This window comes from Monodelphis domestica, chromosome 4, assembly GCF_027887165.1.
Source record: "Monodelphis domestica isolate mMonDom1 chromosome 4, mMonDom1.pri, whole genome shotgun sequence".
Lineage (NCBI taxonomy): Eukaryota > Metazoa > Chordata > Mammalia > Didelphimorphia > Didelphidae > Monodelphis > Monodelphis domestica.
The window spans coordinates 13,189,751-13,203,779 of NC_077230.1; the positions used below are offsets into that span (position 1 = coordinate 13,189,751).

At 39.9% G+C, this 14,029-nt stretch overlaps 1 protein-coding gene across 1 annotated transcript; it reads left to right on the forward strand.

Moving 5' to 3' along the window:
• The first annotated feature begins 7,175 nt into the window (after positions 1 to 7,175).
• On the forward strand, positions 7,176 to 12,121 carry DNAJC28 (DnaJ heat shock protein family (Hsp40) member C28). The gene is made up of 2 exons (XM_001376981.5): positions 7,176 to 7,353; positions 10,582 to 12,121. Exon 2 carries the CDS (start codon positions 10,617 to 10,619, stop codon positions 11,775 to 11,777), a length of 1,161 nt encoding a protein of 386 aa, XP_001377018.2. The 5' UTR covers positions 7,176 to 7,353; positions 10,582 to 10,616; the 3' UTR covers positions 11,778 to 12,121.
• The last annotated feature ends 1,908 nt before the right edge of the window (positions 12,122 to 14,029 follow it).

The following is a 14,029-nucleotide window of genomic DNA, read 5'->3' on the forward strand; positions in this document are numbered from 1 at the left end:
TAATTATGTTGAAGATTAGCTCAATAATGCTGTTATATGGAGTCTGGGATTCCACTTGCCATTTTCTCCCAAGATACCCCACCTTTCCAAGCCCCACTTCATTTTTTCTTTCCCTATTAAAATGTGAGTTCCTTGAGAGGCGGGACCTTCTTGTTTTCTTGCTCTCAGGGCTTAGCATAGCACCTCCATCAGAGTAAACCTTTAATAAATGCTCTCTATCTATTAATCATTCTATCTACCTATCATCTCCACTGAAGGACCAGCCCCGGGACCTATTTTCTCCCTGACCCCCTTGCCCCTAGAGCCCCTGCAGGCAAGTTAATGAAGAACCAGTTACCATACCCTGGAATGTGCCAGGAACTGATAACAACCCTAACTGTTATATAAGGACCCCCACCCCAGGAATTCCTGTGCACTCCCTCTACCACAAAAGTGTATTAAAAGCCTGCAAGCCCCAGACTCAGGGCCAGCCATTTTTAGAGTGCTGAGCCCAAACTGCAGTTTGTGTAATACTCCCTCCTGTGTGTTATACTGTTGGTCTGTTTCATCCTTGGATCAGATACCATCCCCTTTTGCAAGTCGGTATAATGGTGGACGTAGTTTAGTTGGCTCCAGCGGACCAGATGGAATGAAATTGTGCAATCAAACTGTAGAAAGAGCTTCTCTGTGATGGGTCTCTGTAACTGAGGGGCCACTGATTTCTATGATTGGTCAACTGCTAGCCTTGCTCAGACTTTGGAGCCTTTGTTTCTCTTAATCACTGATTGATCCCAACCCTGCATATTGCAATCTTGTCCATTCCTCTTAGAGGCGGGACATCTGTACCCCCAGAAAATTGGGCAAACTATTATCAGGGAAATTCCTTGGCTCCCTGACACCCTCCAACTCCCAACCCAAAACATCTGGCCCAGGGAGGATTATCCTCCTATGGTTGTCCCATTGATTTGAAATGGATTTAAGACACCTCATCCATGGGTCCTCCAAATCTCAAGAACCACCCGATGCCTTCGGGCAAACTTCCCCCCACCCCCGCTCCAGAGTCACATCCTCACTGCTGTAAAAGAATATAAAAACCCCAGAACTGAGGCATTCTGGGAGCAACCCTCCAGGTCTTGCTGCCCTCCCAAGGGGCAGCTCTCCCACCCATGAAGTGCCACCTATGCTGCCTCCTGACCAGATTCAACATGACTTTCCAAATCAATCAATTTCTCTTTTTGTTTTTAAGCCAAGTTTCGGAGTCTTGTATTTTTGGGAAAGGTGTCCTTCCCGAACCCCAGGGGTTCACCTCTGCACCCCACAACAGCAGGCCATTAAAGAAAAGAGAGATTTATGGATACTTCCTTCAATGCCATAAAAGGCTGAACAAAGTTAGTTAAACACTAATAATCTCACATATAAACAATCCTGGTTAAACAGACTTCCTGGGTGTTAACTGGAAAAACACAGACTTTAGCCTGGGGAGAAGCCATTGGGACAAAAGGGATACCTAACATTGGATGGGATTAGCTGCTCCCACCCAAACCACCAGGAGGTCCATTGTCTGGTGAGGTGGACCTTCCCTCAGGGTGACAAGGTTAAATCTGGGCTTTCTGCCCCAAATAATAAACTGAGGACTTCTAGTTTTTTTCATTTTGATCAGGCCTGGGTGCTGGTCTCCCATAAAACCCGAATCCTCACTAGACGTCGAATAAACTTTCTTTACAAAAAGATTATGTCAGGGTGGCAAAGAAATCCATCTTTTGAACCTGCCATAATCTCCATTACTCTGCCCTGGGTTCAAATGTGACTTCAGACATTCCCTGCCTGGGTTCTTTGGACAGGTCACTTAGCTCCAGTTAGCAGCCCTCCCTTTCTTCTGCCTTAGGATGTCTGTTAAAACCCAAGTAAGGGTTTTGAAACATCCTCTTTTTTAAGAGAAGAAACGACCAGAATCCCAGGCTTCCTTCCCTGTCACCAAAGCTCTGGTCAGATAATTAAATCAGGTTACAAATTAAACTCCCTCTAGAGGGTTCGCGCTATACTGTATTTCATTCAGTTTTGTCAGCATGGAATCTAGTCCTGAAAGCTGGGGCTCACCAGGTCCCACTAGGCCCCAAGTTCGGGCTTTCTAGACTCCATGTTAACCAAGGAATGGTGAAAGCTGTAAGTCAAGTGTTAAATTCTACAAGACAGGTTTTGGTCCTATGAGAGTCATGAGGACTGATGGGATTTCTGTTGCTGGGCTCTGCCCTCCTGCCATGATGTGTTTCAGTGGGGTGTACACAGGTCCCTGTTAGTCTGGGCCTCACACTGAGGAGCTGCCTAAGCAGAGGGAGCTTCTTCCGGAAAATGATAGGACGAATAAAGTCAAAATTCAAGAACTTCCATCACACGCCCTAAAGGAACTGCAGGACAAAATTATCTTTATTGTTGAGTTGTTGAGTGCTTTTATGATATTGGTCCCTGGGTGGCCACCTGAAAAGGGGAGCTGGGGACTGAGGAAATAAGGGAGGAGGGGACTAAAACGTAAGCTAGGGAAGGCATAAAGAGTGAACCGAGAGACACAGAATGTTTCAGCACAGGGTCAGCTTGAGGGGGACAGCTCTGGTGGAGCGAGAACTTCCTCTCAGCAGGTACAGCCAATTTTATGGAGGTCACAAGGGAAGGGGAAAGGGAGATGGATGATCAAAGTGTGGCCTGACAGAACAATTAACATTATGAGGTCATCGTTGCAAGATACAAGAGCTAGATCCTAATACAAAGGTATAGCTAATGCCCAGCCCAGACGTTCATTTGCCCTACAGCAGGGGTCCCCAAACTCTTTACACAGGGGCCAATTCACTGTCCCTCAGACTGCTGGAGGGCCAGACTACAAAAAAAAAAAACCAACAAACTATGAACAAATCTGTACAGTGCTGTCTGGGATAGCAGAGGCTGCAGCGTTGGCTGGGATGGGCCTGTCCCACCTTGCACAGGTCCATTCATTGCCACCACTATACTGAGCAGCCATATATACAGGGCGGAATCCCCTCCCCCAGATCGATGCTCACCATGCTGACATCTTCCATTGTGCAGCCACATAGTCCTTTGTGTGGCGCCTCGTTCTCCTTCAGCTACTCTCAGAACAAGGCGCCACACAAAGGATGACGTCACCGGAAGTAGTACTGTACGTGAGCACCACTACACACAGCTCCTCTCACTGACCACCAGTGAAAGAGGGGCCCCTTCCAGAAGTGCAGTGGGGGCCAGATACATGGCCTCAGGGGGCCACATGTGGCCCACAATGTAGTTTGGGGACCCCTGCTGTAGAGTGTACTAGTCCTTATCTCATGGAAAAGGGTGCCTTTGACCATACAAAGAGACTGAACTGTGGCCAGTTTTCTGACTATAGACTTGGGGAAAGGTTAGAATATTCCAAGGTTAGATTCCTGATTCAATTCAAGGGTATAGAAATTAATCATTAGAAACATGTCCTTGAGTCTGTTAAATGAGCAGATTGCTCATAAGAGTCAGCTTTTGAGTACCTCTATAATATTTTCAAGATTTGTCTATGCCTGGACTCCTACATTTATAAAAGCAAGAAAGTAGTTTATTTTAAAAGATTTTAAAAAAAACAATATTACTTACTCATAAAAACAAACTAATGAGAATGTCTCAATCAAGAGAAATGCAAATTAAAACATTCTTGAAGTACCCACCTCACACCTATCAGACTGGCTAATATTTGACAGTAAAGGAAAATGATAAATCAATGTTGGATGGGATGTGGCAAAATTGGGACACTCATGCACTGTTGATGGAACTGATCTAACTATTCTGGAAAGCCTTTTGAAATGATGACCAAAGGGCTATAAAACTGTGTATAAGGAGGCAGCTGGGTGGCTCAATGGATTGAGAGCCAGGTCTAGAGATGGGAGGTCCTGGGTTCAAATTTGACCTCAGACATTTCCTAGTTGTGTGATCCTGAACAGTCACTTACTTAACCCCCCATTGTCTAGTCCTCACCACTCTTCTGCTTTAAATACATAATATTGATTCTAAGACAGATGGTAAAAGTTTAACAAAAAAACAAACCTGTATATATCACTACTAAATCTGTATCCCAAAGAGATTTTTTTTTTAAATGAGGAAAGGAGCTCTTTGCACAGAAATATTTATAGCAGTTATTTTTGTGACGGCAAAGAATTGGAAACTGAGGGGACATCCATCAATTGGGGAATGGCTGAACAAATTGTGGTATATGATTGTAATAAAATACGACTGTACTATAAGAATTGATATCAAGAATGATTTAAGAAAGATGTGGAAAGGTAAAGCAAAGAGTAGAACCAGGATACCATTGTACACAGCAGTAATATTATGTGATGACCATTTAGGAATGACTTAGCCTTTCTCAGCAATATAGTGATCCAAGAAAATCTACTAGGATTCATGATGGGGAAGAGAAGGAACTGTTGGAGGCTGAATGCAGTCGGAAGCATAACATACTTCCCTTTTCTTTCATTTGTTTGCATTCTTTCACAAAAGGACTAATATGAAAAGGTGTTACACTATTACACATGTAAAATCTATATCAGATTGCTTGCTGACTCAGGGAAGGAGAGGAGAGAGAAGGAAGATGTGAATTTGGCTCAAAATGAAAAGAAATTCAGTTTAAAAGTTTTTTATGTAATTGAGTTAAAAATAATATATTAGTAAATTAAAATATTTTCCTATGATCAAAAAAATCTCAATCATACAATAAATATTCATTTATTAAAATCATGTGTCATGTACTGTGCTAAGGCTAAGTGCTGATGATACAAAAGAGGCCAAAAACATTCCCTGCCCCTCAAAGAGGCTCACAATCTAATGAGAAAGATAATAAATTGTATATTATATATGTAATACATATGACAAATAGGAAATAAATAACAGAGGTTCTAAAATTTAGGGAGATTGGGAAAGGCTTTCTATAAAAGATTATTAGTTAATTTAATAATCAGTTATTTAAAAATAATAATTAAAATGAATTAATCAAATGAGACTGAAAGGAAGCCAGGGAAGTCAGAAGATGAAGTGGAGGAGGGAGAGCATTCCAGGATGTTTCGTTTATGTTTTGTTTATGGAACAGCAGAGACCTATGTCACTGGATTGAAGAATATATCCTGAGGAGTAAAAGGTAAGACTGGTTATAAAGAACTTTGTATTTGATCCTGGAGGCAACAGGGAGCCACTGGGGTTTATTGAGTAGGGAGAGGTGACATAATCAGACCCATATTTTAGAAATATCACTTTGTAGGCTGAATGGAGGTTGAAGCGGAGAAAGACTTGAGCAGGCAGACCCACCAGTGGGCTATTTCAGTAATGAAGGTGGGAAGTCATGAAAGCCTCTCTTGGAGAGGTGCCAGGCAGCATCACAGGAGAGAAGGGGGTGGTTTGGGAAGATGTTGCAAAGGTAAATTGATAGGTCTTGGCAACAAAGTGGATATGGAGGGTCAGAGAATTCAGGACCACAACCAGATGGAAGCCTGGGAAGGGTAACCTCGTCCTCTACTGCTATAAGGAAGGTGAGAGTCAGGAAAGGTTTAAAGTCAAAGTTAATGAACTGTTTAAGATGTCTACAGAACCTCTAGTTCTATACGTCTGAAAGGCCATGGAAAATGCAGAGAGATTGGGGCAGGATTTGAAAGTCATCAGCATTAGAGATGGCAATTAAATCCATGGGTGCTGATGAGACCTCCAAATGAAGTACCATGGAGTGGAGAAGAGAAGCAGAATCCTGTTGGACACCCATGTTTAGATGTGTACCCTGGATGGGGAACCAGCAAAAAAGACCGAGGAACAGTCAGGAAAAGAACTAAGAGAAAATAGTGACCAGAAAACTATTTCCATGATTTCTAGTAACTCAAACTTCCATTGACTCTACTTCCCTCAGGCCCTTCCCTTACTTTGGACTGTAGGAAGCTAATGGAGAAAGTGTTACTATTATTAGATTATTAGTACGGATGCTGTGCTGATAAAGTTATTCAAGGACTTGTTGGTAAGTGCTCCCAATGATACTATAAAATGGAGAAATTTTAATAACCTGCTTAATATGTTCGAGGAGTATAGAGATATGATTACAAAGGAAAAGGAAAAAAGAAAGCCAAAAGGGCCATGAATAGCATTTTTTGTTGTTGTTGTTGTGAGGATAAAATTAATTATAAAAATTAGCCATCATCATTATTTAGTATTGACATCAGAATCACAGTCAATCTTATTTAGAAAACTGGCCTTGATTATCCATGAACAGCATTTTTGAAATAAAAATTTTAAACCCTTACTGATATCAAAGCAGCAGCAAGGGCAATTTTTATGGAAGAACAGATTTCAACATCAAAGAATCCTGAGGAGGAGATTGATGCATTAAGCAGGGAACCAAAGCTGCCATCTCAAGCTGGAACTTGCAAACTAACCGGGAAACCCTCATCCTCAAATAATGGTTAATAAGAATGGGCTAGAAATTTCTCATAATAACGTGCATTATTAACCTTTTCCATAAAAAGCTTCAGCTAAGTACATAACCTGCCTTCTCCGGTGAAACTACCCCAAAACTCTACTGGTTGTACATTTTTCTCTCTCAAAGAGCCAGCTAATAAACATTTTACCAGCACGCGGCTGATTTTATGACTGCACCGTGATTGTTGCCCATCTTGCTTCCTAATAGGCAAAACACACTTGACAACCCCAACTAGAAGTTGTTATCAAATACTTCCGGAGGTCAAACTCACAAGAATTAATAAATACAAAGCAACCAAGAGAGGAAAACCTCAAATTCTTTATTTTCCTTCTTGCTAGGGTCAGGACTTGTTCACAACCCCATTTTTGTGGTCCTTAAATTCTCTATCCTCCTCCTTCTCTTCTCTCCATACAGAGAACGGGAAACCGAAAAACAGGTCCACGTGTCCAACTCAACCCACAATTATACCCTTCCCCCATCCCCAAGCCCAATCGACTCAACCATCTCCTGGACCAGGGCGGGGGGGTGCAGGGTAAGTATTAGGGAGCGGTACATTAGGAGTATCACTGGCAAGATCTGAGAAACAGTGACCCGATCCTATCCCTTTATTATTAAAGATATTCTGTGTTGTGTCTGTAAAGTACTTCCCTCCTTTCCCACGCAGTGAGAATTTCCGCGTACGTGGAACCCTTTAGAGCAAAAGTCCCGATGGTCTGATCCACCGGCTGGGCTGGAGCCGCGTATTCCACTTCGGCCCCCCCAGCCAGAAACTGAACCCGCCCAAGGGGAGGGCTGGGTCGGGAAGGGCACCGAAAGAAAGCGCATGCGCCGAGGCGCCCTTGGCTGGGAGGGAGGCCAGGGGGCGCCCGGAGTCCTTCCCGGCTTAATTGAAGGTGAGAGCCGCGGGAGACCCGCGCCTGCGGGCCCCAGCCTCTGGCGTCGAGGGCTTTGTGGTGGGCAGGAGATAGTCGCTTAGCCTGGGGCCCCAAGGACTGGCGTAACTCCAAGACCGAACTTTCCCTTTCCCCCTCCCGCGACATCCCTCAGACCTTGGCGGTCGCCACCCCAGGCTTTGCCCTCTGTGCCCGCGTTGTCGGTTCTAGGAAGCATACGCATTTGTTAGGCGCCTGCTGTGAACTAGGAACTGTGATAAGGAAGAGCTGGGGAGCCCAGTAGCAGCCCGTGCGCTCGAGGAGAGCAAACAGTATAGAAGCTGGAGGCGCTCTCTGAGGCCTTAGCTTGAAAGGTTAATGGGGCGGACAGCAGCTGGGCTTCTTGTTGAAGGCGGAATTTTAGCGGGAATTTGAATGAAGTCAGGGAGGGGAACAGCTAATGCAAATACCTCGAGTCGGGAGATGGTGTTGCTTGTTGGTGGGACAAACAGGTCTCCCGACGGTTCTGTAAAATTATTTGCCTGTCTCCCAAGATGTAGTGAAAAGGATTTGGATTGGAATACCACTAATTATTGTATTGACCTTTTGGGCAATTCACTTAATTGATTATAAATTAATTATAATGACTATAATTAATTAGTTTCTTGATTTATAAAATGGGGTAACACTTGAATTATAAACCTTAATATAGAGAAAATTTTAACATTGACATTATCTTTTTTTTGACATTTTTTTTAAGGGCTAGGCAGTGGGGGTTATGTTGCCTGGGGTCACACAGCTAGGAAGTACCTGAAGTCTGCTTTGAACCTAGGACCTGGCTTCCAATTCACTGCATCCCCTAGCTGCCCTCTACTTGCATTATCTTACTGGGGATGATGGCACTTGCCTTATTTACAACAAATTGGTGAAGGTTCTTGGAGATAAGGCTTTATTTTGGTATTTATGCTTTGGAAATGTCAAAAAAAGCTTTAAAATAGTCAATTGCTCTTCTGGGGTCAGGTCCTTTCTTGGACTCATTGGAGCTCATTGGACTGAGAGTTCCAGCTTTCAAATTTGACCGTAGACACTTCCTATCTGTGTGATCCTGGACAAGTCATTTAACCTTCATTGCCTAACCCTTACCACTCTTGTGCCTTAGAACCAATATTGGTTATTAGTTTGTAAGCTCCTTGAGGGCAGAGATCTGTCTTTGCCCCTCCTTGTAACTCCAGCGCTTATTTAGCACAGTGCCTTAGCCTGGACCAAATAGGAAATATTTTTTAAAATAAAAAGTACAGTAAAATATGTTAATATATGTTTTTCAAAGTAATTATGCTGCTGTCCCCTTTTTTATTAGAATTTGACACATTGATGTAAATAAAAAAGAGGGAAAGTTTACTAATTCTAGGATAGTAAAAAGGGCTCCTTGGAGCTACAAGCACCTGCCCTCAGCCTTAAAGGGAGTCAGGATTCTAAAAGGTAGAGAGGAGTACATTTCTGACAGTGGGGGGGACTTTGGGGGTTTGGGGTGGGGAGAGAAGGGTAAGGTTGATTCGAAACCTGCACCTACCCAGTGTGAGTATCTTTCTGTCTGCCCTGTTGCAGTAATCAAATCAATATAATTGTTACTTGCCAGCCAGAAACGTCCTTCTCTGACTTCCCTTCCCAGCTGTGTGCTGTATTTTCATATTGATAGCTGTATTCCCAGTGTCTGTCTCATAGTAGCCATTTAAATGCTTGTTTAAGGCATCCATCCATTCATCCATCCAACCATCTTGTTTTGGCAGCTCTGGGAAATATTAGAAGACTATTGTTATGGTACAGATCAGGAGTTTTGAAGGCCTGAACCAAGTTGGTGATTGAGTGAGTGAAAAGAAGAGCAGAGCTCTGAGGTTATTATAGAAGCAGAGTCCACTGTTACTGTTTTTCATGGTTAAATCTTTCTACAGTCTGGCTCCAAATGGTGAAGTAGATAGAGTGCCAGGCTTAGAATCTGGAAGACATCTTCCTGAGTTCATATTTAGCATCAGAAACTAGCTCTATGACCCTGGGCAAAGCACATAACCCTGTTTGCCTCAGTTTCCTCATCTGTAAAAGAAACTGGAGAAGAAAATGGAAAACCCCAAATGAGGGCACTAAGAGTCCAGCATGACTGAACAACATCTTTACTGACCTTCTCCCCTACAAATTCTACATTCTACCCAATTTGGAAAGCTTATTGTTGCTCAGATTTGCTATGCTATCTCCTACCTCTATACATTTGTGTAAACATCTCCAGGTACCTAGAATATATTCTTTCCTCATCTCCTTCAGAATCCTGACTCTTTTTTTCAAGATTTAGTTTCAGTTTTACATCCTCTGTAATGTACATCCCCTCTTCTACCTACACCCTTCAATGCTTTCTTCTACTTCAAAATACTGTCTGGTCTGTGTGCCTCTTAATCCTTAATGCTTCATAGGGAACAGGAACAGGTTAAAGGGGACTTCCTTTATCCACACAAATTCATCCACTGCCTCAGCAATTTATAGTCTTGGAGAAGTAACTGGAGCACAGGGAAATGAAAGGCTTTGCCTAGGGTTACACAGCTATTATGTGTCAGAGACAGGATACTCAGACCTTCCTGACTTCAAAGCAAGCTCTGTTCACTAACCAAGGTGCCTCTCAACCCTTCCTAGGTTTAAAGTTTGCCATTTCGGTTTTCTGATGGTTTCACGAAGAGTCAGACAAAACTGAAACAACTGAACAACAACAAAAATTTCAGTTTTGCAGTTAAAGTAACACAGGTTCATAGAAGTTAAATGACTTTCAAATAGTGGAAACCCAGACTCTCTCTCCAAATCCAACATCTTTCCATTGTATCATTCTGCTTCTATTATTCTAATCTGTGCTGATGTTGTATCTTCCCCAGTCCCACCCTGCAAGTGGAATACAAGTTCCTCAAGGTCTAGGAACTGTTTAATTTCTGGTTTTGTATCTCGAGTGCCTAGCAAAATTCCGTGCAGATAATGAGAACTTAATAAATATTATATTTTACTATTATCATTAGTGAAATCACTAAAGAATCCATCATTTTGTGATCAGTTTTATTTCACAACAAAATCACAATTGTGCTTCTAAATGTTCCTTGTTGAAAATTCAGTTTTATCCCTCTGTTTCCTTTTTTTAATACTAGAGATAAGACATAGTGAAAGTAAGTAACATTACAGCTGATGATGTGGTTTTATTTAACTTCTTTTTGATTTATACAGGTCATTGCTTAGAATGCAACTAAATCTCAACAACCATGAAGTGGCTATGTGTAATTATGAGTCCCAAATTCAGATATTCTCTTATGGTAAACATAGCAATGATTTCAAACCAGATGAAAGTTATTCCATCTCCTTATATCCTTAGTAATAGAATGATGTCATATTACAAAACTAGAAAGAACATCACAGAATATTACAGCATACTTCATCTTAATGAAGGATGTTCTGCAAATGAAGTAAGAGAATCTTTTCGTCAGCTTGCCAAGCAGTTTCACCCAGACAGTGGGTCCGGTACAGCTGATTCTGCATCATTTATACAGATAGAAGAAGCCTATAGGATGGTATTGGCCCATGTAGCAGAGAAAACAAAACAGAGACAAAAGAAGTTGTTGGAGGAAGAGGAGGAAGAAGATATGTCCACATATAAAACACCACAACACAGGCATTATTTAAGTTATGAAGGTTTTGGTTTTGGAACTCCAAGTCAACGAGAGAAACAATATAGGCAATTTAGAGCAGATCGTGCTACGGAGAAAGTAATGGAATATCAAAAGCAGAAACTAGAAAACCAAATTTATAAACATAGTGTGATTGCTAAAAATGTAAGGCAAAGTAAGCAGCAAAAAATAACTCAAGCAATTGAGCGCTTAGTTGAGGACCTCATTCAAGAGTCAATGGCTAAAGGAGACTTTGATAATCTGAGTGGTAAAGGAAAGCCCCTGAAAAAATTTTCTGGCTGCTCCTATATTGATCCCATGACTCATAACCTGAACAGGATTCTAATTGAAAATGGATACCAGCCAGAATGGATTCTAATGCAAAAGGAAATAAAAGATACTATTAAGCAACTCAGAGAAGACATTTTGATCTCAAGGAATAAACTTGGGCATCCAATGACATCAAGTGAGCTAAAGCAGTGGACCCAAATTTGTGAGAAATTTCAAGAAAATATTAAAAAATTAAACAAGCGAATTAATTATTTTAATTTGATTGTTCCTATTCTAAACAGACAAAAAGTTCATTTTGATGCAGAGAAAGAAATTGCCAGAGTCCAAAAAACATGTGAAAATTCAATAAAAACAGAGAAGATGAATAAAAAAAGCACAGTTAACATTGAACCAGAAATCCAACAAACAGTTGGAATTAAGAAAGGCTTTTTAAAATGGATAATACCATGGAGATGGGGTAAAATATGAGGATTTCAGGATTGTATTTCAAAAAGACTTTTTTTAGATCTGCTGACTTCAAACGTGAGATATATTTGCTGTCATACTTATTTATATCTGCTCATCTCAGTGAAAGAATTTCCAACCAGTCTTTAAGGATGTATGTGCCCACCAACTATATATGAAAGACTACAACAACAACAACAAAATCCCAAAACCACAAACTCGAGGACTCATTTGGGATGGGGCAAGAACCACATTCTGCAAATTTTGGAATTAAAAACAGTCATCAATTGAAATGAGTAAGGATAAAAATGTGGAACTAGTAAATTCAGGTCATGAAGTCAATAAAGATTGCTTCCATCATTAAACTATTTTTTGCCTTAAGGCTGTGTCTATTCACACTAAATGAACAGACCTTTAATTAGCTGGATTGTTTTTTCACCTTTCCTAATGATTAATGCAGCTCATTGCTTGATCATTTTGACCTCAGTTATTATTAGAGATAATTAGAATGAAAAAAATTAACCAATTTAGATCCTGACTCATCCACAGTACGTACACATAAAAGTGTTGAGCAATAATGGATTTATGAATGTATCCCTATGTTAATAGATAAAATGATGTTATTGACCTAAAAGAACCTTATTAGAGATAGCTGTTAATATCTTTAGATGAGAAATTGTTCAGATTTCTAAAAATTAAGTTGTAACAAATTGGGCAAAATTGAGCATCCCCACATTCTATTTTATTATACCTTTGTCTTTCAAATGGTAGTCCCTCTAAAAGAATGGGATAGAAATATTAAAACCCAATTAGAAAAATAGTGTTCTGATATTTTTAATCCCTGTGATTTTTTATTACAACAATGGAAAATATATTTGTGTCTGCCATTTTACTTTCTTGTGGAATGGAAAGAAATGATCATAGATGGTATTTTTTATACTCTATCAATTTTCAGAAAATTTAGCTTTTTTGATAGCTTCTTTGCTCACAAAAATTAATATGAAAAATCAGATGAGTGTAAAAAAGACAAGAATCCCTTAAAACCTCACAGATTATTAAATTTTGTTGTATGTGTTATTGAGAAACTTGTACAAATTAATTTTTGAGGAACAAGTAGTTTTTCAAATGTATGATAAAACTATTTTCCAAAAATTAGCTCTCCCATTATAATAATTTATGTGGTTGGTTTTATTGTTTAATAAAGCAAATATTGATTCATATTAAGGCTTAGTCATAAGGTCATTTTGAATTATATTTATGATGACTGAGTTAGATGCTTATCAGTTATGAAACTTAAATTGGTGATAAGACTTATAATTCTTTACAGTTTCAAGAAGCATGAAATTCTTTGTCATAATTAGGTCTGAAATAGTTTTAAACTCCTACTTTGATGGCTCTGATTTCATTGATGGGAGTACAGCTTCCATTGGTGCAGATCATAACCTTTCAACATCTTGTGGCTCCTGTCAATAGTTCACCTAATTGCTATAGGCCTTCTTTTGCATTACTTGACACTGCATAAATACCACTGGAACAAGTAGACTCTTCAGCCACTTATATCCCTTCTCCTTGGTGTTCTCTTCATTTTCCAGACATATATCTCAATAACAGTACCCTTTATACTGCTTCTCCTTTACAGCCTATTTATGCCTACCATTTTCTTTCAGGTGATCTGCAAATAAGAAATAAGCCAAGACTTTATTTTAAAAAATTAAAAATTGGACTCATTGTCTACAGATCAAATTTAAACTTATAATTTCAACATTTCACATTTGCAAAACTTGCCTATACTAATAAGATTAATGAATGAATAATATTATGAATATAAATATATTCAGAGAGCAAAAGGACCCAAAATTGGGTCTCTGGCTCCTGAGCTAGCTCTGCTATGGAAGATCTTTGTGAGAAGATGGACAAGAACTACACAGGATGATATGGTATGCATGAATTTGGCTCTGCACTATTAGAAGGAGATTGTCCATTCCAAAAAGATCATGGAATTGATAGACATATGTAAAACATATATGTATAAAATATGTGTTACCTACATATATACACACATCTATTCTGTTATTCTTTAGCATTTAGTATCCTCTGTGATTACTTGAATGCATATTCATTCTTGGTTAAAACTCTACCACAACACAAGTTAATCTTAAACTAAAAAAGTTTTCAAAACTCGGCTCATATTTACCTTAATCATTCATTTACAGTGAACAGGTATTTACTACGTACTTACTATGTACAAGGCACTATTATAGGTATAATGCTTTTGT

Bases quoted from the DNA above. Each gene is read 5' to 3' on its own strand.
- DNAJC28 (XM_001376981.5), top strand. From the start codon at position 10,617: ATGAAGTGGCTATGTGTAATTATGAGTCCCAAATTCAGATATTCTCTT.